We start from the raw sequence: 23,799 nt of genomic DNA on the forward strand, positions 1-23,799 counted from the left end.
TCTAAAGTATTGAATATAGTTAAAGCGGATAAAATTTATATGATATTATGTCAGATTGTTTCTTATAAGTAACGAGTCGTGTATTAGCATTTCAAGTAGTAAAATGCTCACTTTAACAATATGTTTAAGTCAAACTTACTTCACAATTTTTTAGGTCTACATGCCAACTGACTGTGAACTTTAAAAATGTTCTATTGATTGTGGCTCTGTTTGGTAAAGAGCGTTTTGGGATAAAAAGAGCGGTTTTGACCAACTTTAGAGGTTTGACCACTAAAACCGCTAATTGGAGTGTTTGGTGGAGAGAAGTTTGGGAGAGAGTTTTGGGATGAAAACGCTAATTTAGAAAAAGCTCTTAAAAAGAGCTTTTTCAATTAGCGTTTTGCAATATTAAAATTAATGGACTTCTTTAACCCTAATAGATAGACTCACTCTTCTCCTGCGCCAAAATTAATGTCCTTATTCGTCTTTTTTCACAAACCGCTATTATTAATCAGCCAATTTTTACCAAACAGATTTACACAAATAGCTAATCAAATCAGCTAGTCAAATCAGCTAACAGCTAACAGCTAATTTCCAAACAGGGCCTCTATATACTTATTTAAAATGACTAACTGATCCTTTAAAATGTATATATTAGTTTTCTAAACTTTCTTAAAGTGATTTATTAGTTCTTTAAACTTACTTAAAGTGAACACTTCGCCACGAAGGGTCAATAGAATATTTTTAAAAATTTAGGGGAAAGGATGTATTAAAACATTTTTTTAAGGTTAATTTATGTACGTTCTTATATAATGTCGCAAATTTATATCTTGTCCAAAAGAAAATAAAGTGCGAAAAATAAAAAATGATGGCGTGAGAAAAAGGAAATTTGATGTATCCTGAGTAATTTGAAAAATAGGTAGAAGAAAATAATATTCGAAAATGAAAATGGAGGTAGAGGGAATTTGAATTCATATTAATATGAGGAGGATTCACATGCTTAGATTTGTCTTCATTTGTGCATAATTCAGCTGTTGCCTTCGCTTCCCTCCCGCCTCCGGCAAACTGCAAAACACCACCGTCAAATTCAATCAGATCAATCAACGGTCTTCTTCTCCGTTCATCTTTCCTTCTCTAACATTTCCCTTTCTCACTCTGTCTCACCCAAATTTCAAGTTTTCAAATAATGAATCTCGGGTTCCACATCCCCCACAAAGTTCAATTCCAACTTCATCTTCTTGTCCTCTCCCTCACACTTCTCCATACAATAAATCATAAACTAATTAACTTTCACTAATCACCACATTTTCTATTTTGTCTCTCTCTACTGTACCCAGATCTTACTTCTTTCTTCTTAACCTCCGCAAAACCATCATTATGATGACCAAAAACCATATGCTCAAACTAATTCTTGGAGTTACTTCAGGTACTGTGTTTCTCAGTTTGATACTCCTCCTCGTTTTCTACATGAGAAGAAGGGCGAAAAATCGCCGTAATTGTGATGATACAGAAACCCCTGAGAAAATCAATGTAGATGAAGGAGAAACTCAGGATTTGGTTAAATTTCAAGGCGGAGAAGAACTCTCAATCACTGACATTCTCGATGCTCCTGGAGAGGTGATCGGAAAATCAAACTATGGTACCTTGTATAAGGCTTTTCTGCAGACGAGTAATTGTATCAGGCTGCTTAGGTTTTTGAGGCCAATTTGTACTGCTAGGGATAAAGAGTTCGTCGAGATTGTGCAGTTGTTGGGCTGTATTAGACACCCTAATTTGGTGCCTCTTTTAGGGTTTTATGCAGGGCCGAGAGGTGAAAAACTTCTTGTTTATCCCTTCTTCAGACGTGGTAATCTCGCTGAATTCATCAGAGGTAAGTGAGTTAGTTTTTCCTTGTTTTATATTTTCTGTTTGGCTGCTGAGAATATCTGGGAAAATCTTTCTATATATATAAATATTTTTTTGTCTTTAACTGTTGGCCTCTGTTGCTGTTAGACATCTGACTTTCCTGTTATTCCTCTGTTTTTCTGGATTCGATTTTTTTTTTGTTTTCTTCCACAAATATTGAAGCAATTTTAACAAACTCCTGGAATGGAAATGGAAGGAATAACTGAAATTTCAATCACATTTTTTATCCTTTGTGCTCATATACATGTGGTAACTGTATTTTAAGTTGATCCTGAAACATATTTAGTTTCATTTTTCAATCTTTTCTCCAATGTTTCACATTTTAGCGAGCATTATCATACTGGTATTAAAGGATGATATTCAATGAAATGAGTTGTTCATGTTTTTTTTTTTTTGTTTCCTCTTGGAAGCAAAGCAGCATAGATCTTGAACAGCAAATGAAATATAAAAATATGAAGTCATCTTTCTTTCTTTTTCTGGCTTGGCCTTCTAATTTCTATGATGTTCATTAATTTCATTTGATCCTTTGTGGTGGTTGGAGCATTTAATTTCATATGGATTTTTTGCCAGGATTCAGACTCAAAATATTGTCTTGCTTGCATTATTTAGATCTCTTATGGGGCAATTAGTCAACCATATTTTTGTTTTTTTCACCCTTAATTAAATTATGTCGGCACATAGCTTCTGTCAGTTTTACCTTCCATTTCTCCTTGGAAAAAGAAGGATAACGACTTGTTGACCTTGCCAGTCTTTCATGATAGCTTTACCCTTTGCCTTCAATTATGATCAGTACTTCAATTTTTACACCAAACTAGTAGCTGTTACACAACTAAACTTGTCATTTTCCCTTTTTAGTTTCTTGAACTTATATTTGGATGTACTTAAACTTGTCAATTTTAGACATCCGTCACCCTTATATGCTTAGATGGGAGACTTCAAAATTCACATGACACCGTCGAGTCGAATTTTTATCTAAACACATTCCATGTTATGTCAACAAATAAGAGTGCCGATGGTCCAAAATTGACAAGTTTAGGTGTATGATAGGTCCAAGTATAAGTTTATAGTGTCAAACGCAATAGATTCCTATACTTGAAAATTTTCAATCTCGAATATCAAATCTTGTTCTTTTATGTTTCAGAAGGAAATGCTGAGTCTCACAAATGGACCATCATATATAAGATATCTATTGGCATAGCAAAAGGGTTAGATCATCTTCATTCAGGATTACAGAAGCCTGTAGCTCATGGGAATCTCAAGTCCAAAAACATACTGTTAGATCGTAGTTACCAACCATACATATCAGACTCCATCCTACATCTCCTCTTGAACCCCACTGCTGCTCAAGAAATGCTTGAAGCTTCTGCTGCTGAGGGATACAAAGCTCCTGAACTTATCAAAATGAAAGAAGCCAATGAGCAGACAGATATATACAGCCTTGGAATAATCTTTCTCGAACTCCTTTCGGGGAAGGAATCAATCAACGAGAACCCGACTCTTGATGAGGATTTTCACCTCCCAACCTTCATGAGAAATGCTGTCCTTGATAGAAGAATCTCTGATTTATACCATCCGGACATACTTCTTAGTAGTAGGAACAACGATGAATCGCTAGTAGACGAGGAATGCATACTTAAATTCTTTCAGCTCGCAATGGCTTGTTGTTCGCCTTCGCCTTCTCTTAGACCGAACATTAAACAAGTAGTATGGAAGCTTGAAGAAATTGGAAAAAGATAACATCTTTTTGGTCTAACCATCCGGTATCTTAGCCAGACGACACAGGCTAATCTAGATTTGAGCCGGGTAGGTCCTTTCGGGGAGGCATATGTCAACAATGATGACAATGACAAGAATGGGTGCATGTGGGGGTAGAGCATACAATTGTGGAAACGGTGATGTAAACATTTGTGAAGAAGATTCCATATATGTTGGCATGCAGCTCTAAAGCCAAGGCTATGAGGTTCAACAATACAACAAAAATTGGGAGATTTGTCGGAGTTTTTGGGAGTTGTTTATTGCCAAAACGTATCAAGACCAAAAAAGTGAAGATCGTATATGGGCCCGCTCCATGTTCTATTCTCTGTTGTATTAGACACACAGCCATTTATCAACGACAGAAGTGTCATATTTCAGCCAAGTGACCCATTCAGAGAGACATGATATTTCAGCCATTTTGTTCTGGTTTTTGGTCTCAATGCTGACTGTACGAAAAGGTAAGTGTGGAATTCTAAAGAATCCAAGGGTATGTTCCTTTTATTTGGGCAATCTTGAAATTGTAAAAGATGTATATTATTGAACCACAATTAGGATGAAAAAGGAAAAAATGAATGATGAATTATTGCAGTGTTTATGTAATTAATTAGGGTGGTGTTTATAATTTTGTAAGAGTTGAGGTGGCAATGCAATGGGCTGAGGTTTGGTCCCAAGTGGAAGAAAGAGCATAAAGTTATGTGAGGTCTGCTTTGGTTTGCTTTATAATTATTGGCACTTTGTTTATTTTTTCACAGCTTTCATGTCATGGGCATGGGTGTGACCGACTCTTGGACCACTGAACTGGACATAATTTAATTGGCAACGTGTGTCAAGTTATGAGCTGCGTTTGGATAGGATAGGACCATTAATGTAGGACAATGAGCTGCCTGGCTTTGCCCCTTAAGAATTCCAACCCCATCAAGGGCATCTTACATGATAACTCGAGGTCCAGCAGGAATAGTGTCTCACATAGCGTGTGAGACAAAAGCTGTATGAGGATGATTGAGAAATTAATCCACACGGTGTGTCACCAGTGGAATTCAACTTTCTAATTCACACGGCGTGTGCCTGTGCTCACATGTCGTGTGACCTATTGAAGGGAGAGATTTGATCAAGGCTTCAACGAACTTGGCGGCTAAAGAACTTAGGCCACACGGTGTGTCACAACACCCACACCTCGCATGAGGTGACTTAGCCGGCGAGGAGAACAAGGGAACAGGGCTGTTAGAATTGTTGCTCTCTTGTTTTATTGTTTTGCCATTGGTTAATATCTTGCCATTTAGGTCTATTAATCTTTATGTCATTTAGCCACTTTATCTCATTTTACCCCTATCATTTCATTTATGTTTTGAAACCCTAGATAGGACATTAAAGTCTTTTACTCTTAAATTATGGGAAATATTTAAACCTCATTGTTTGTAAGAACATCTCCAATAGAGGCTTGACCAAAAGAGTGTCAGCTGATGTGACATTGAGTTTGGTAACTTTTAAAGAGTGTTAATGGTGGATGCAAGGAAGGTTGTTAAACTTTTTTTAATATAAAAAAATTTTATTTACTTGAATACTATTGGTGCACATTTTTTATGGCTTTCTCTCTCATTTTACTATTGGTTGACAATATTTATAATTGTGTAATTAATTTATTAGTCCATATATTTTGATAAAACACACTGTTTAGTCCCTGTATTTTCAAAAACACATGGTAAGGTCCCTAACCTTTTTCTCAGTGAACTGTTTAGTCCTTCCGTCTGTTTCTTAGATTTTTTTATCGTTTATGACTTCGAAAATGACTAAATTACCCTTTACTATTTACCTTCAAACTTTAGAAGAGAAAATCTAATTTAGAAGAAGAAGCTATTTGTATGGAGAACAAGAAAAAGAAAAGACCCAATGCTTACGAATTTGAACGATTAAGAAGAAAATCAAGAAGAAAAACACTCAAAGTTGATTTCAGATGTATTAGAGTTTAAAGGAAAAGAAAAGAAGAATGCAAATCCAAATTGACTAACAAAATCTTCATGAGAGTCTAACGTTAGGGACTAAACAGTTCACCGAGAAAAACGTTAGGGACTAAACAGTTAACTGAGAAAAAAGTTAGGGACCTTATAGTGTGTTTTTGAAAATACAGGGATTAAACAGTGTGTTTTGTCAAAATATAGGGACTAATAAATTAATTACCCTTTATAATTAAATAAATTATATATTAAGTAATGATTTGTGAGGTTATTGTGGCAACTTTTAAAATTGCTTACTATTTGAGCATTTTTAAATAAAAGTTACCAAGAATGATATGGATTATTAAATTAATAAAATAATCTATTTTAGTATGATGTGTTAAGTTTTGGCACTTTTTGAAGCAACCTCTGTTGGAGATGCTCTAAGGGTATACAACTTTTATGAATCATTTATCAAAAACTCCTTTGGAGCAAGGTTTTCATACCTATTAGGATTAACTCCTTCAAGTTTAGGCTGAGAATTTTTTTTTTGTTGATTTATGATTAAAATTAACTTGTTCGTTAGTAATCTGTATTAGTTGGTAAATCGTTTTCCTTCTCGAAGGCTTCTTTTTTAGCGATGGTTCAACCTCGACTGCCCCAAAAAACTATGGAATCCATTGAAAATAGTTTTGAAGGTGTGGAAGCTAGCTTAAAAGGGCTTAGAGAGACTGTTATGGAGCAAAACCAAAAACACACGACGATATGAAGGAGTTACTCGCATCTCTTGACGATTTCAAGTTTGAGATGCGGAACGCCCGTCAACCACCCGCCGAAGGTTCTCACCGGATACAAAACTTCATGTGCATGCTTAATGAATGTAAGAGCCTTAATCTTGAAGATGTGGAGAGTGACTTTGGGCTTGATAAACTCTTTGAAAAGAATGATGAAGTCATTTTATGTGTGGAAGTTGAAGACTATAGTGATGGGAGACATGTTGGTGGATCAACTATGTTAGAATGTAGCAATGTTACTTAGGTCGAGAAACTTGACAAGTGGAGTAACCGGCTTGAGCTCTGGGGAGGAGCAAATGGAAGCGATAGGTTATGGGAAGCGAAATTGGGTTGAGGAACAGAAGAACGGATTTGAAAATGAGGATGAGTTCGATGAGGAGGTTGATAAAGAGAAAAACGATTCTGAGAAATGAGCTAGATATCGATGATGAACTTGACTATGATGAGGATAAGTTCGGAAATGGAATTGAAAAAAGAAAGAACGATTCTAAGAATAAGTTATATGATGATGGTGGATTTTATCATGATGAGAATGAATTTGATTATAATGAAGATGATGGAATTTACCATGATGAGGATGAGTTTCGGAATGTTGAGTGGAACCAAAACGAGATTACTTATGTAGACGGTAAAAATAAATTCCATTATGATAAAGATGAGTTGGAGGACGTTGAGTAAAGCCAAAACGGGGATATGTATGAAGCTAATGATGATGACAATGAGCATGTTGTTTATTTGTTGACGAGAGTGCTAATGTCTAGTGAGGATGAGCATGACCCAAGACATCAATTGTTTAGAACTCAGTGCTTGGTTCCTGGAAAGAAAAGTGAGGTGATAATCGAATGAGGAATCCAAATGAATATCATTAGTCAAGCCGCCTTGAGCAAGTTTGGTTTGGTTCCGGAGCCACATCGTAGACCATATTGCATTGGTTGAGTCAACATGTTTAGACTTTAAAAAGTCTCAACTCTATTAGCCCACATGTTGTGTGAACTTTTTGAAAGACTATATAAAACAGTTATTCTCCTTTTTTTCAGCTTTCTCCTAATTACAACTTTGTCACTCCTTATTTACAACTTCTATTGTCAGTTTATTTACAAGTTTGTCACTTTTTACACTTAACCTATCCGTCTCTTTCTTGTAATGACACAACTTTATATCAATCAATATAAATTTATCTTTTTAAGAGTTTTTAGGGTTCATCACTCTTAACAATGAGGATTTTCAATTCTTATAGTTTTAACTCGTAAATTTTGAGGGTGTCACAGCTTCTTCAAGTTTAACTTGAAAATATTTTTTATAATTTACGATTAAAAATTATCACCCTAAACCCAATCTACATCATCTTCGAACTGGACTGGACTGGATTTTTAAGACAAATCAATTCAAAAATTTATCGTTACAATTTGATTTTGAAAACTTATATTTAGAAATCTTCGATTTTCAATTAAATTTCGAAATTTTTTTAATCTCTCGAACCGAACCAAACAATGATGAACCGTACTTTTGAATCATTATACCTAGGGGTGCACATTAAAAACCGCAAAACCGAAAAACCGTATATCCAAACCGAAATCAGACCGAAAAAAGGTTAACCGAAACCGATGGACTAGTGTATGGTTTTTAATTTTAAAAAATTCGGTTTTCGGTTTCGATTTCGGTATTTTACTAACCACCGGTTTCGGTTAACCGACCGAAATCAATAAAAAAAATTAAAAATTAAAATTTTTATTCTACTCTAAGATTAAGCATGGCCTTTCTCATTTAAATAATTAAATTAGTTCTTTTCTCTTTTCCCCTGTACACCTCCATCCACAAAACAAAATATAAGGGCGAAGTGGGGATTCTTTCTTAGTGAACTTCTCACACAAATTATCACTTGGGTATTACCAGTTCTTCACTTTACAATTATTTATAATTGTCCATTTACTGTATGTATGCTCACTCAATTTTTATCTCCACTAAACTTCAAAATCCCATGTAAAAACTCCTAAATTTTAAATGCATTTTAGCTGTGAATTTATTAACCGAGGGAGTAGGAGTTTGAAATGTCTAAACACACCTATACTGTAGTAAATTGGGTAAAATGAACATTATATAATGTTCACATATATTCTTTTTTATATATAATGATGTATCTTCCAAAGGTTCATTTTTTTAATTAAAAGTTCAATGTTTATTTATTAATGGTTAAAAACCGAAATACAAGGTTAACCGATCGAATATTTGGTTAACCGATTAGTGGTTAACCGAATTTAATGGACTAGTGTATGGTTAGTATGTTTAAAAAACTGAAAAAATGGTTAACCGACCGAATTATCCTTAATGGACTGGTTAACCGACCATGTGCACCCCTAATTATACCAAGGCTTAATACACTCTCAGTCCCTTCAAATTGGCCCAATACTGCAACTGACCTCCCGTATTTACACTTTTAATAAGTAACCCCTCTCCAACTTGCTTATTTCGAACAAATAACCCCTTAAATAAGTTATTTCGGGAGTTTTTTTTTGTCATTTACTTAATGTATCACTAGATTAGTTAGATGTAGCAACCGATATTTTGAAATCTTTTATTTCTTATGTAATATTATATTGAATGTTTTTTGGTTTTAGGGGTTATTTATTCTAAATAAGCAACTTGGGGAGTTATTTGTTCCAATTGAACAATTGGAGGCGTTATTTGTTCCAAATAAGCAAATTGAGAGAGTTACTTGTTAAAAGTGTAAGTATGGGTCAGTTACAATATTGGGCCAACTTGAGGGGGCTGGAAGGGTATTAAGCCTTATACCAATGTCTTTCGATGCTTATTGAATAACAAGTACAAGTATGTAGCTAAAATGATATTAAGAACTATGTATTATAGCATTGAAAATTAATATTGATTATGTAGAAATATCCATAATATTCATTTGTATGAAAGGACATCATTATTTATTACTGGACATCTGCGTTGCATTTAATTTATGAGTGATTATAGAGGTTCCTAGTCCATTATTAGCAGGCCTGATAGGCTTGATGATAGTAATGGAAGAGGAATTTACATCAAACATCATCTATCAAATTAAATTATACAATTAATGACATGTTTGTGATGTTGGAACTTATATTTAGGTAGCGTTTGGTTAAAAAAAAAAAAAAACATAATAGAATAAAGAAAGGGAAACAAGAAGAAAAGAATGAAATGATTCTGAATTCTCTTATATATTTATTTTAGTTTCACAAAGGGAATGATATACTTCTGCTTCCTTTTGTGGCTGTTTGGTTCGAATGAGGTAATAAACTAGAGTTGCGTTTTTAACAATAATTTCTATACATACATATGTCTCTATTAATAAAACATAAGAATTAAAATCAATTAATTTAACCATTAAAACTAAAAGATGATAGAGGAAACTGAAATAAAATTAATAAAAAAAAATGCATAAATATTATATTTTAAAAAAAATTATTTTAAAATAATTAAAAATAAATATTGAAACTGAATAATATGATAAAAGAAAAAATTGGTTAAATTTATTTTTCAGGATAAAAAAGTAAAAATAAATAAGTACAATCAAACATAGAAGTAATCTAGAGATAAAAAAAATATAAATAAATAAGTACAATGATCAAAACAAAAATCATAAAGTCAAATTTAGTCAAAAATATTTTTTGAGGAAAAACTATAAAAATATATAAGTACAAGGATCAAAAGTGAAATTAATTCAAGGATAAAAAATTAAAAATATATATGGACCAAAATAAAATAGTGAGTAAAGTAGAATTTTATAAGGATGATAGAAGTTCAAGTAGGGATGAGCAGAACTGAACCGAAAACCCAAAGACCGAAAAAACCGAATCAAACCGGATCGAATTATATTTTGGTTTGGTTCGGTCCTAACTTTTAAGTTAGTTTGGTTTTCGGTTCGGTTCGATTCGATTTGGTCCGGTCCAAAACCAAACAAAACCAAACCGAAATATAATATGTACTACTCTTAATTTTTAAGGTTTTAAATTAATTAACTAATTATATATAGAAAAGAAAAAACAATTAAACATGTTTTTTCTCTCTCAACTAATTATATATATAAAAGAAAAACTAATTATATTATTATTTTCTTTATATAATTGTTTAGTTAGTGAAGGTACAATTAATTGTAGGTCTCTAGTATTTTGTTTGTCCAAACATGAACCAAATCAGACCGAACCAAAATAATTTGGTTCGGTCTAGACCAAACCGAATTACAATTTGATTTGGTTTGGTACTAAAAAAATAGAGGTAATTTGCTTTGGTCCAATTCGGTTTGGTTCGGTTTTTGAATCAAATCGGACCATGTTCACCCCTAAGTTCAAGTTAGTAAGAGATAGAGAAATGGAATAGAAAACCTTAGAAGGGTTTTAAAATATACATGGACTAAGATGGTGTTTGTTTCAGCTTTTCGGATAACCGTTTAGCGTTTCATTCCAAACCGCATAAAATATAACGTTTGGTTAGATTTATTTATAAACCGCAGTGTTTAGCATTTTCTCTGAAAACTGCAGCGTTTTGAAGTTTTTCACGAAAAAACTCATATTTTGAGCTTTTCATAAACAACTGTTTGTATTTGTTATTGATAAAATTATTCTTCTTATTCTCACAAAATATGTTTATTCCTTAACATTATTTATATTTCTACAACATAATTACCGAAAGAACAATGTTTTATTGTGTTCAATAAATTTTTTATTTTTTATATAAATTATTTTTATTAAATTGTGTAACACATGTTTTTATTTTATAATAGGATAAGGTGCAAAAATACCCTAACATTTATAGCTAGGAGCAATTTTACCCTTAACATCTAAAATTGTGCAATGATATCCCTAATGTTGGCAGCCAATAGCAATTTTACCCCTAACATTTATAGCTAGGAGCAATTTTACCCTTAACATCCAAAATTGTGCAATTATATCCCTAATGTTGCCAGTCAAGAGTAATTTTATCTCTAACATTGACAAGTTGGATCAATTTGAGAAATAATTTATCAAACTGTCTTCTTGGTCATGAATATTGTCGTCTACATTTCACATGTACATCATTTTATCATTGTTAGTAACAGATCACAAACATATAATTAGACGTGAAATTTTTTAAGAAAATAAAAAATATAATCTTTTCTACGAGTTGGACAAAAAAAATTCCAAAAATTTCGCCAAATTTATAAATATTCATTTTCAATTTTATTATTAAACACACAAAAAAAATATGAACTTTTTTAAGAATAAAATCTCTTGGTTAGAACTACTGATATGTGCAATTGGTGTAGAATAAGAAATAAAATATCTATGTTTTCTAATAATATCTGAAATTGACGCAACTTGCCAATGTTAGGGGTAAAATTGCTCTTAGCTGCAAACGTTATACGTAAAATTACACAATTTTAGACGTTAAGAGTAAAATGATTCCTAGTTGTAAACGTTATGGGCATTTTTTCATATTTTTCCTTTTATAATTTCTTTGTTGATTAATTTAAAATATGTCTATATTAGACATTTTAAATCTGAAGAGGAACAGTTCGATATAATTTTACCAAATACTAGTAATTAAACAACTAATAACAAACAGATAACAGTTTACTGCAACTGTAAACAGCTTACAGCAACCGCAATAGCTGAAACAAACAGGCCCTAAATCGGTAAAATTATAGCAATTTAAAAGAGGAATGACCTAACAGAATATTTGTCCAAAGGGAATAGAGGACTTAATAGGAATTTTTACATAGTGAAAGGAGTCCGAGTTGGGCATGCAACAGGGGCAATGCTATGCTAGCTGCGCTCCCGTCGCCAAAGCATCATCTTCGCTGCTTTTTCTTAGATTTTTCGTTCTGTTTCGTCTCCGACTTGACCCCCAATTTTTCGGTTGAATCCAAAACTCTCCCATTCTTCTATCAGTTAATATCCTCGCCGAAATTTCCGATGGTCCTCCATTCCTCCGTTTTGCCAAAGAGACAAGACTTTCAATGTACGGATGAGCATTAGAATAGTAGAAGCTTGCAGCATCTTCACGCCGATGATCAGAATCGGATAAGCCCGCTGGCGGAAAATCACAAAGTTTCTTAAAACTCCGAGTTTTCAAGTCATACCGTATGATATTTGCAGGTATGTGTAGCACCATATAAGAATCATCTTCTCTTTCTCCTTCCACAATACATAATATTTCAAACACATAATAATTCAGCTCCGACGGATCAATATAGCTTCTAATCATTCCAGGAAATCCACTTACTATTCCGTCAAGATTCACCCTGTACTTCACTGACCAACCAGATCTGTCATTCTCCATCTCCCACACATCAAATTGCGTAGACGGTGGATGATAAATCTCAATTAGTTGTAAATGTCCTCGCGATTCCCCAAAATACCTTACCCTCCTTCGATACCAATCATCTGGAATTGGACTCGGCATTGCCATCTCTTTGATTTCTTCTTCATCCACATCAAAATACAAACAAGGCCCTGAATCTGTGTACCAATGAATCCCGCCGTTCCAGAACACTCCGCCGTGCATTCCGATGTCAAAATCCAAACGGAACGATGCTTCCGATAACCTCCACTTTCCGGATTTCGACGAGTAAATCTCGATCTGATAATTCGGTTCTTCAATTTGAAATTGATGAATACAGATAACTTTGTAGTCAGGTGATTTCAATGGATCAAAAGCTAAAAAAGGGCCAGAAATTTCACCAACTGGAGTAAGAGGAGGAATTACTGAATGTTGTTTGGTAGTTGGATTGCATACATAGTAGTTCGTTGCAGATTTGGATGAAGGAATGCTACAACATAAGAGCAATCCGTTACAGGACTGGATGATTTTCATCTCCGGCGGATAATCAACGCAAGTGAGAGTTTTCAAGGGAGGATCGGAGTGGTTGCAATGAAGATCGATGAAGTCGAATTGATAGGTTGCTCGTGACCAAGTATCGAGGAAGAGGCCGCAGTGGGAGAGATAACCGCGACGAGAGAAATGAGGGTTTGTGATGAGAGAGAGCCAATGTTTTGATACAGACTTGAATTTCAGGAGGGATTTGATCGGAAGACGGACAAGAATTTGAAGTAAGAGATCGTCGTGGCTGGCAATTTTCTCTGCCGATAAGGATGGAGGGAGGATTGTTTTAAATCTTTGGGTGAATGCCATTGTGAATTGTGATTGAACTCAAAATGTTGAGCTGCTGCAATTTATTTATACATATCCCCTAAGATGATTGTGGTGAAAGACATTGACAAAACTTGTAGTGATATAATTAGTTTAGTTCCTTTTTGTATTGTTAATGATTCAATATTCGAAGTTGACATGGTCGGATATCAATGAAATACTTCTAAAAACAAAGAGGTAGCTTGCCTGGAAATCTTCCCAAGTTTCTGCTTAACGAACAACGAAGGAAAATGGGGACAGGTTTTATAATGGATTGGATGTAAGATATATACGAATTGTTAAAAAAATAAAATTATAATTCTCATTTTATCATTCAATTCAATTTGGTTTTGTATGACTACAGGATTGGTTCGTTTACACATATTTGTTCAATACATTTATTTGTTATTATTTCAGTGGTCTAGAATTAATTTTTATGTACCAATGTAAAGCTTTTCAAAATTAAGCTAGATTTAGACTACAAATATAAGATTGAATCGTTTTGACAAACTTAGAAAAAATTATCTCGATCATATATTAATCTAATTGAATTTTATAATTAAATACAAACTTAATAAGTTAATTAACCACTCTAAACCTTAATTTGTCAAAAACAAGAGGCCGAAACTATCCATAAAAGAGGTAGTTATAACAGTCGGGGGCCAAAAATCATCCATGATAAAGATGGTTCCGGTGATTGTGGGGCTGGTCCCCTTCAGGCCCCCTCTTCTCTCCACCCCTTGATTTGGTTAATCTTATACGAGTTAACATATTACTTCGGTCAATTAACCTATATCTTCAAAATACCACAAAAGTTCACATTATCTCAATAAAATCACTTAAATTTATTTTTATTGCAATAAAATCACTTTAAATGTTTTGTAATAATCTTTTCACCGAAATTGCTGAAGTGACATTTCAACGTCACATTAATACCGACATATTAGTGAATTAATTTATGATTAAAATTTTAATTGACAATTCTTATTTACTTGTCAACTTTTATTTACTTGTGTTAGTTTATGATTAAATTTGTATTATTATACCACATAATATTGAGACATGTGATTAGCACGCAATCAACTTAAACAAAAATGACTTTATTGAAACAAAAATAAACTTAAACAGAGATAAATTAAACTTTTGTAACTTTTTGAAAACATTGTCAAAAAAAACTTTTAATCTATAATTATTTGATTTAAAATTAATATATATTTAAACATTAGATAAAAATATTAAAATTTAAATTCAATTAAAAAAAAAGTAAAACAAATAAAATTGATGTTTTTCAATATTTTAACTTAAGAATATTCTTTTAAAAAACCAACTTAAGAATATTAAGAATATATATTTTTATATCAGTTATATATATAATCGGTTTCTATTAATTTATTTTTCATTTTGAGAAATTTACCGCATAAATTATTTTTCATTTTGAGAAATTTACCACATATTATTATGCGCCATCCTGTAAATGAGCCGAGCCGCTCATGAGCGGTTCGGTGGTCGGCTCGATAAAAGTTCGGCTCGACTCGATTTGTAAACGAACCGCTAATGAACACGATTTACTGGCTCGGTTCGTAAACGAGCCGTGTTTAAACAGACCAAAGCTCGACTCGAAAGCTCACGAACAAGCTCGATTAGAATATTTATGAACAAATTTTAGTCAAAACTATATAGTTTTGTGTTAGTTCACAAATATCTAAACTTAATATTATTTCATTTGCTATTAGATGAGTTCATTCACAAACATAATAAATAAGTAATAGACAAACTATTTGTAAACATCTTGTTTATTTATTCACGGACTTTGCTTGTGAGCTTGTTTATGTACACAATTAAAGAGTTATTTGCGAACAAATTTCACAAATATAATTAACGATTTACTCACAAACAATTCATAGTTACATAATTTTCTTAATGAACCAAATCCAAAGAGGATTTTGGACTCGAAACAAGCTCGAAGCTCGGCTCGAGCTTGTTGAGCAAGCCAAAGCTCAGCTCAGGCTTGTTAGTTATATAGCAAGCTCGGCTCGGGCTCGAACTCGTTGATTTTAAAGCGAGCTTAGTTTGAGCAGGTCAAAGCTCGGCTCGATTACAGCCCAACCATCCAAGAATGCAGTGGCTCCAAAGAATGGAGACTAGGAATCTCTAAAATGACTCCTAATGCAAAACAGATGTCCGATAATGTTGATATGATACCTTAACAAGATAAATATTACATTAACATGATTGGTTGGAAAAAAAAAAACTAAAATTTCTCTTTTGAATATTTCAACTGATGATGAAGGTTTGGTAAAACATTAATATTATTATTTTAGTTATATGCTTATACTAGTTAGTTAATCAGCACTGAAAGACATTAGTATAATGATTCAAAAAGTATATCAATGAGAGGTTAGTACCACCATATCTTTTTTTTTAATTTTTACAGAAATTCCATTTCTAATATCATGTGACAACAGTTTACACTTATACACCCTATTCCCTTCACATTAATTATAAATTAAAGAAAAGCTTAATTAGTGACAAAATAATACTAAGTCTAGCAAAACAACCACTTTCACTATGGCTTTATGCATCTCCTACAAAAAAATAGCAAAAAAATTTTAAAATTTTTATCACTTTGAATATGACCAACCCATATGCATCTCATGTAATGTACGAGGACATGCATCATTTTCCTTTTTGTGCACAAATAGTACCAGAACCACGGACATAACTCGTCTCTTGTGTTTACGGTCTCTTGTGTTTACGGTAAACATTATTGCATTGTCCAATGGAAGTGAACTTGAAATTCCCAGAATACATGGCTTCTTTGTCTGCTCATTCAGTTTCAATAATTTGTCAAATTATAATGCTTCATACACACACATGGAGAGAGAGAGAGAGAGATGAAATAGCAAGCATATGAATAGATTGTAATTGGACATCAAATATCCCACACACCCACCAAAAAATGACAAGAAATTCCATTTAGATGAGAGCTTTTAAGTTAAACCAAGAATCAAATTGAATTATAATGATGTATCTTTTGAATAAACTATCAAAATGATATGGAAACTCCCTCACGGGTTGCGTGATAGAGAAAATGTGCTAGTAATGGGGGAATTCTGAAAAAGGCCACGCAGCAGGGCAAGGGCAATGATGGGAATTAAATTGTATTTTCTGTTATGACAGCTGCAATGGAATGGATATTGGCCCTATTTGGTAAAGAGCGTTTTGGGATAAAAAGAGCGGTTTTGACCAACTTTAGCGTTTTGACCACTGAAACCGCTGATTGGAGTGTTTGGTGGAGAGAGGTTTGGCAAAGAGTTTTGGGATGAAAACGCTAATTTAGAAAAAGCTCCTTTTAGGAGCTTTTTCAATTAGCGTTTTACAATATTAAAATTAATGGACTTCTTTAACCCTAATAGATAGACTCCTCCTCCAATATTAAAAAAAGAAATGCCCTTATTCGTCTTTTTGCACAAACCGCTATTATCAATCAGCTAATTTTTACCAAAAAGGTCTACACAAACAGTTAGTCAAATCAGCTAGTCAAATCAGCTAATGTAATCAGCTAACAGCTAATATAATCAGCTAACAGCTAATTCCCAAACAGGGCCATTATATGAGATGTTTTTTTGTAGAGGAGGTAGCCATTTTTTTGTATGCTTTTCTGCTTTACAGCAGGGGCTATATCTTGGATAGAGAGGGAAGTCTTTTCCTGTGGGATTGAACATCTTCCACTCCAATTTTCCTAATCAATATATTTCTATTTCCTCTCTAGTTCTCGTTTTAGACTTGATTCCTACATTCTTCTTCTCTGTTAATCTTATTATTGGGTTAGGATACGAAATACAAGACAACTCATGGACCACAAGTAGACGTACTTTGAGATGGACAAAATTCAAAATCAAGAGACAAGAAACTCAAAATCAAAACATATCACTCGGCAAGTAACTTACCTGTTAGGGATAAACAAGCGACTTCCCGTCGTACATATCTTGCCATTGCCTGAAGACATAAGTGAACATTCAGTCGCATCTTGCATCAACTTCTGAACAAGCTAAATAAAACTCTGGAGATATTCATTCAGAAAGAATCTAATCGATATCTCATTCTCCCTTAATCTATGAAACTTCTAGCTTTCTGCTAGAATTAAAAAAGGGGCAAAAAGAGATGACAGTTCCTCAAGTATTCCAGCACTATTCTTATCATAGTTATTAGCATAGTGCTCAAAGACATGATTCCCATGGTCATTAAATGCGCAAGGGGGTATGGAGTCTGGAGCCTAGGCGAAAGGCTCAGGGGCGAGCCTGAGCGACACAAGGCACACTAAAAGAAAATAATATATAAAATCAGAAATAACAACTAACATTTCTAAAATACACAAATAGCCAAATACTAAATTATATCCAATTAACTACTAACTCTTACATAATCATAATTCATAATAAAAATTCTAAATCTAAAGAATAAAAGTTCAACAAAATTTTAAGTTAATTAACTAATAGTCTAATAACTACTTTTCATCAAGACTAAAGTCTCCATTTGCGAAATTTCTAAACTCTTCCAAATGGAGCAGCATTTTCTGTTTTGTTCTTTGCGATATTTCTTCCATCCAAATCTTCTTTCCTTTCTCATTTATTTTTTATACTAATTTAATTTCAGCCCCATACCATATAGATAGGAAAGAGCTGAGATTGCAATATCTTATTTTTAACTTGGAAACCTTAAAACAGTGTAGCTTCTAAATTTGCACCTAGGTGCTAGGCTCAAAAAGGCACAAGGCACGCCTGTTGAACAGAGCCCGCCTTTTGGCTTTAGCACCTTTTGAGCCAGAGGTGCACCTTTGATAACTATGATGATTCATCAACTCTGCTTTGCACAAATAGTTCAATAATACGACACATTTTAATGTGGCAAGGGGCGCAATAACAACATAGACATGAGAATTAAAAACTGGAAAATTTACGCATATGAATAACCTATGTCAGGACTACAGACTGATGGTCTGCAGCAATGCATATCACAATGAAAAAAGCAAAGATGAGAACATGCCTGGACAGACCGTAATGCAGTAGTATCTGGCTCTGAAGCACCATCATCGGAGAAGATGTTCCTGCAATGAACAGAATTCAAATCAGAATAATTAAGACATACAAGCCATTTTAAGAATATAAATTGCTCCTACAAATCATCACATAGATTAAATCACAATTTTTTCTCATATCTAGCATACTAGCACTAATGATTAGCATTAGCTTTCAGTAGAAAGCCAAACAAACAGCTCTTTGAATAAATTTTGATTGAGATTCCCACTGCTGTGGTCATTAGTAGGCCTCCCTCTTCTTTGGAGACAAAACTAAGCACTAATTTGCTAGATAGCCAAAACTAAGTTTTTAATTCCACTCCTAGAGTCATGATAAAGATCAAATAAAAAAGAAAAAACAAAATCTCAGGTCACTCATAATTTAACAGTTTATAATTGAAGCTATTAGAGCTTGTCATCTTCCATGACGAGATGCACCAACATTAGCAGATCAAATTAGGAGAAAACAACTACCAAAAATAAGGCAGTCCAAATTGAGATTAACAGTAAAATGTAGGTGATTATAGATAGCAATATGCCAACTACATGCAAACTTGGGAAGGAGTCGAAGGTAAAAGTCGTAAACAAACCCGTAATAAATAGTTTGTTCACTATTTATAGCATCTCAAATTCTATTATGTGCATGATAAAACGCTTTTGCTAAAACCATCTCTAGCACCCTCTCTCAAACCTAAGGTGGATCATAGTGGAGGAAACACTAACACTATCAATAAGGATCACTTGTCTTCAGTGCAAAACATAACCCATTAGATCATGAGCATCAAGATAGATTGCTGAGGCGATAGACTTTTAGCATTAAATGGAAAATGTACGGAGTCTGATATATATCATATATAGACACATGAAAAATCAGAAAGTAACAGATCTGCAGAATCATTGATATGCAAGATTTGCATTAAAGACATTCATAGGCTACGCCCTAATGGTCATCTTACTTCCATATCACTTTCACTAGCTCATCTGATTTAGCCTCTGGACGCACGGCAGCATCATAAGCAACAATATTTCCATAAAATATCTTCTCCAACTCTTTCATCCATTTGGTCAACAGTAAGTTAACCTGCCATTTCCAAAGCACAAATTGCACATAAGTTTAAGACCATACTTTATTAATTGCATTCCTTCATATTTTTATCCACAAAGCCAAAACTGCCTGTGGATCATCCTGCTGTAGGTTCAGTCATGGACTTGAAAATATTAATTATTAGAAAATTCAGCAGCAAAACTGTTTTTAACAAGTAAATCTTACTTACTGAAAAGTATCCTTAAATAATTTAAAGAAGCCCGATCTTGTGAGAAAATCAAAATATCAAAGTGATGGAAGGGGGCCAATGGCGAAAAAAATGGTCACCCTAGAAGGAACCTAATTAGTAACTGGACGGGGATTCCAACAATGACACACTTTATTCACAAAATGAATGATATCGTTACAATCTCAACTATTTGAAGGAGTTCAACTAAGAAAAGCATCACAGTATCCTAGATAGTTTCATATGATTGATGACATGACAGATTAGGGATCTCTGTTGGAAACTAGCAATTATGTTATTTTTCAAGGAAAAAAAAAAAAAAAAAAGGCATCTCAGTACTCAGTAGAGATTTAGGCATGATTTTTAAGTGAATAGTTTACCTCAAGTAACAGAGAATAGGCAATATAATTTCTTTAACCCGCTTTCAAATTCAATACTCAAGCAAATATAATAAACAAAATGGACAGGAAACACATTACTCCTGCTTTGGAAACTCTCAGCTCTACATCATGATTGTAAGTTTCATACAAGTATTGCCCAAATTCAGCACCCTCCTTTCCCTCCTGTTTTAAACGGCGCAAACAAAGCCACATATGAAGTACAAGCAACGAGAATGTCATTTTAAAGGTCTTCTCCAAATTGAATACTGCATAACAAAGAACAATATAATGTCAAAAAACAAACAAATTAGCTACTTTGCCAAAAAACAAACAAACTATATAACATGAAAAGGTTCGCAAAATAAGCCCACAACAAAAACATTTAAAAGAAACAGAGGACATAAATAATTAAAAATCATTTAAATTATAAAAGCAGTTATGTGTGGGTTGCAAGAAAATTACTGCTTGAATTTATGCTAATCAATTATGTACCATCATTATGGATACTTGATAGTTCATAGAAATAAAATAGCAGAAATTGTCAAAGAACAAGATAAGAGACAAAGTTTCTACATTTAACTATGAATAGGAGCAAGAGAATGACTCACCATCATAAATGGCAGGCTTTTCTACTTGTGAAATGATGCGGCTGTATACCACATTCGCTCCCCTAATGGATTTGCTTTGCTTACTATAGAACAGCATGAGCTTAAGCAAAAAACGTTTAATACCTTCATATTTTGGCTCTTCAACTCTAAGAGAGGAATCCAGGGCCAATGCTAAAGAACAGGGCTTGGAAAAGAACATTTTATCCAAATTCACCTGTGAAAGACAAGAATTTTAAATTGCAAGAAAATCACACAGAAATACTTTAAACCATACGGTATATGACACAAACACGACTAACTTCATGTCCCATTGAAGAAAATTGATCAGTTAATCAGTTAAATTAAGCCAAATAAATATTGAACAATGGCTCAAAACCAAATCATTTGCACATAACGGCACTGAAGATTCCATACCACTGATTTGCTAGGAAAACCCTTATATGTAGAATCATTAGGAGCAGGTGCAACAGCTGCTGCAGCAGCTCTGGCATAGCTTAGGCGCGGAATAAAAAGAGTATCGCTTTTGAGTTCCGCCATTTTGCTGAAGGATCCAAACTTCGAAGCTTGGGAAGCAGCTCTGCTCCATCTCGACAACATCTAGTGAGATAAAAGGATATGTAATCAATGAAGCGAAGCAATCAGTCCTCTTTTATCTGCTTTCTAAAACCCTTGACTGCAAACATACAGAGAGATCAGTAGATGCACGGATTTTTTGTGACCAAATGGTAATTGATAGAGAAAAAAAAGGGGGGGCTTAATATATAACTACACCCTTCAACTTGGAACAATTTACCCATTGGCACCCTCAACTTTTCAAGTGACCCTTTACACCCCTTAACTTTACATTTTCATTCCCCTTCCACCCTATTTTCTTAAGACCACCCACAATGGGTGATACAATTATTTTGTATCATATCCAAAAAAACCCACTTTTTTCAAAAAAATCTAATACACTCAACTACCTCTCCATTAAACCAATTTGTATCACTTTTTACATAGGACCCACTTGTCATAAAACTCTTACACATTCCAAATAAATTATTATTTCTTTCCACCAAACAATTAATCTAATTATTTCATCACTCAATCTAAATAATTCCATTAATATATATATATATATTGGTTAAAAAAATAAATATCAATTATATCTATAATTATTTTGACCCGAAATAGTTAATTAAAAAATATAATTAATTGCAAAAATAAAAAATATCACAAAAGATAATATTTTATTCAAATAAAACACAAGAATACGAAACAGAATAAAATACAAGATTTAAAAACGATAAAAAAAAAAACAATTACATAAGAACAAGCAACATATTAAGCAACTGAACCGCTAGGTCTTTGGTTGAGATCTCTCGTTCCATGACGTCGCCATATATGCTTAACTAGATCATCACTTAGCACGGTATGTGTTGTAGCCGTTATTTAAACGGTAAAAAATTGAAATAATTTTTTAATTTTGTAGGACCAAAACAGGTTTTGATAAAATTTTGAAATTAAATACTCCAACCCTGCTTTTTCTGATAGCACTCAGTCCACTTTTGCGGCTGAGACGCGCCTCAAGGGCGCGTGTAACGCACGCGCCAGCTGAGGCGCAATCTCAGCCGCAGAATGGAGACTGAGATACAAACTCCCTTTTTCCCCAAATAGTAAACGATTGTATCACAATTGTGATACAATTCCTCTCTCCCCTCATTTAATTCAATCACCCACAATGCAATGATACAGATTTTTGTATCAGATTCACCCAATTAACTCTCCCACTGCACATGCTCTAACAATTAGTTTAGAACAAGTATTTCACAGAACTATCAGTCCACAATGTCCACCATTAAAATTCACATTATTTTATAGAACTATCATTAACATTACAAACATACCAGTTAACATTATTTAAAGTTTAAACTATCAGTTAACATTACAAAATAAAACCTCTCTAGACTTTGTCCAAGCGAGACATAAACGACAAAGCACTCAATACTGCCATATGCATACTGTCTGATAACATCACCATATGAATCCTCCTCTTTCTTCTACTTAATTAAGAATTTCGACTCAATAAGCCAATTTCATTATTGTTATTTTTTATAGGATAAGATTCAAACCACACTGTATCAAAATCAATCTATAGACTATAATACAAACCTGTGAAGTGGTGCAACGGTGCAATCGGAGGCGTTGAGCCGGCGCAAGCCTTGGCCACGGCGGACGCAAGTTATTCAGGCAGCCGTAGGAACGATGGGGAAGAAAGCAGTGGCTGGGAAAATCGCGATTCGGGACAAAGTTTCTCTTTTTAATTTGTTTTAGGCATTGTTTGGATGGTGGTTATCCAGCGTAAGGTTGGTTTTGTTAGAGCACCACAATGTGGTGAGTTACTTTTTTTTTTTTTTTTTTTTTATAACTTTACAAAAAAAAAAAAAACCCACTTGATTTTCTAAAAAAAAAAAAAGGCTAATATATTCAACCATATTTTCATTAAACCCACTTATTATATTCCACTTATTATAAAAATTTTACACACTTCAAATAAATTATTATTTTTTATCCATCCAACAATTAATCTAATTATTTCATCATCTAATTTAAATTATTCAATTAATCTATAAATTAGAAAAAAATAAATATCAATTATATCTATAATTATTTTCCACCGAAATAGTTAATTAAAAAATATAATTAATTACAAAAATAACATATATCCCAAACGATATTTTTTATTGAAATAAAACATGAGAATACAAAACGGAATAAAATATAAGATTTAAAAAAAATACAATTCAAACTAACACAATTAAGGGAATACAAATTAAAAAAATACAATTCAAACTAACACAATTAAAGGAATACATCTGGATATTTCTTCATCAGGTAGGAGCACATAACATCATATCTTTTCTTCTGCTCTTCATCCATTCTGGCTGAACCTTTATTGATAAATTCA

General features: G+C 33.3%; 3 protein-coding genes across 5 annotated transcripts; 1 reads left to right on the top strand and 2 right to left on the bottom strand.

Moving 5' to 3' along the window:
* Nucleotides 1-836: 836 nt before the first annotated feature.
* On the top strand, nucleotides 837-5,194 carry LOC136226969 (putative kinase-like protein TMKL1). 2 transcript variants are annotated; one of them, XR_010687925.1, is made up of 3 exons: nucleotides 837-1,849; nucleotides 3,026-4,097; nucleotides 4,392-5,194. XR_010687925.1 is itself a non-coding variant. In XM_066015685.1 (2 exons), the coding sequence occupies exons 1-2, from the start codon at nucleotides 1,357-1,359 to the stop codon at nucleotides 3,619-3,621; spliced, it is 1,089 nt and encodes a 362-aa protein (XP_065871757.1). In that variant the 5' UTR covers nucleotides 837-1,356; the 3' UTR covers nucleotides 3,622-4,342. The 2 variants fall into 2 exon arrangements, 1 of the variants encoding a protein (XP_065871757.1); XM_066015685.1 differs by lacking the exon at nucleotides 4,392-5,194 and having other exon boundaries at nucleotides 3,026-4,342.
* Nucleotides 5,195-11,906: 6,712 nt separating this feature from the next.
* LOC136226979 (F-box protein At5g07610) lies at nucleotides 11,907-13,610 on the bottom strand. Its single transcript, XM_066015694.1, has one exon. It carries the CDS (start codon nucleotides 13,517-13,519, stop codon nucleotides 12,146-12,148), a length of 1,374 nt encoding a protein of 457 aa, XP_065871766.1. The 5' UTR covers nucleotides 13,520-13,610; the 3' UTR covers nucleotides 11,907-12,145.
* A 2,274-nt stretch (nucleotides 13,611-15,884) lies between these two features.
* On the bottom strand, nucleotides 15,885-23,197 carry LOC136226984 (uncharacterized). Of its 2 annotated transcripts, none has more exons than XM_066015712.1 (8): nucleotides 23,004-23,197; nucleotides 21,267-21,449; nucleotides 20,853-21,066; nucleotides 20,344-20,510; nucleotides 19,550-19,674; nucleotides 18,563-18,623; nucleotides 17,467-17,515; nucleotides 15,885-16,338 (listed from the first exon to the last, which is right to left on the bottom strand). In XM_066015712.1, the coding sequence occupies exons 2-8, from the start codon at nucleotides 21,447-21,449 to the stop codon at nucleotides 16,253-16,255; spliced, it is 885 nt and encodes a 294-aa protein (XP_065871784.1). In that variant the 5' UTR covers nucleotides 23,004-23,197; the 3' UTR covers nucleotides 15,885-16,252. The 2 variants fall into 2 exon arrangements, with proteins under 2 accessions (XP_065871784.1, XP_065871777.1); XM_066015705.1 differs by having other exon boundaries at nucleotides 21,267-21,525; nucleotides 23,004-23,196.
* Nucleotides 23,198-23,799: the final 602 nt, after the last annotated feature.

This window comes from Euphorbia lathyris, chromosome 1 (genome assembly GCF_963576675.1).
Source record: "Euphorbia lathyris chromosome 1, ddEupLath1.1, whole genome shotgun sequence".
Taxonomy (NCBI): Eukaryota; Viridiplantae; Streptophyta; class Magnoliopsida; order Malpighiales; family Euphorbiaceae; genus Euphorbia; species Euphorbia lathyris.

Bases quoted from the DNA above. Each gene is read 5' to 3' on its own strand.
- LOC136226969 (XM_066015685.1), top strand. From the start codon at position 1,357: ATGATGACCAAAAACCATATGCTCAAACTAATTCTTGGAGTTACTTCA. The intron at 1,850-3,025 runs GTAAGTGAGTTA...TTTATGTTTCAG, and splicing joins TCTCGCTGAATTCATCAGAG to AAGGAAATGCTGAGTCTCAC.
- LOC136226979 (XM_066015694.1), bottom strand. From the start codon at position 13,519: ATGGCATTCACCCAAAGATTTAAAACAATCCTCCCTCCATCCTTATCG.
- LOC136226984 (XM_066015712.1), bottom strand. From the start codon at position 21,449: ATGTTGTCGAGATGGAGCAGAGCTGCTTCCCAAGCTTCGAAGTTTGGA. The intron at 20,511-20,852 runs GTGAGTCATTCT...TTTGTTATGCAG, and splicing joins AAAGCCTGCCATTTATGATG to TATTCAATTTGGAGAAGACC. The intron at 16,339-17,466 runs GTAAGTTACTTG...CTGAATGAGCAG, and splicing joins CGCTTGTTTATCCCTAACAG to ACAAAGAAGCCATGTATTCT.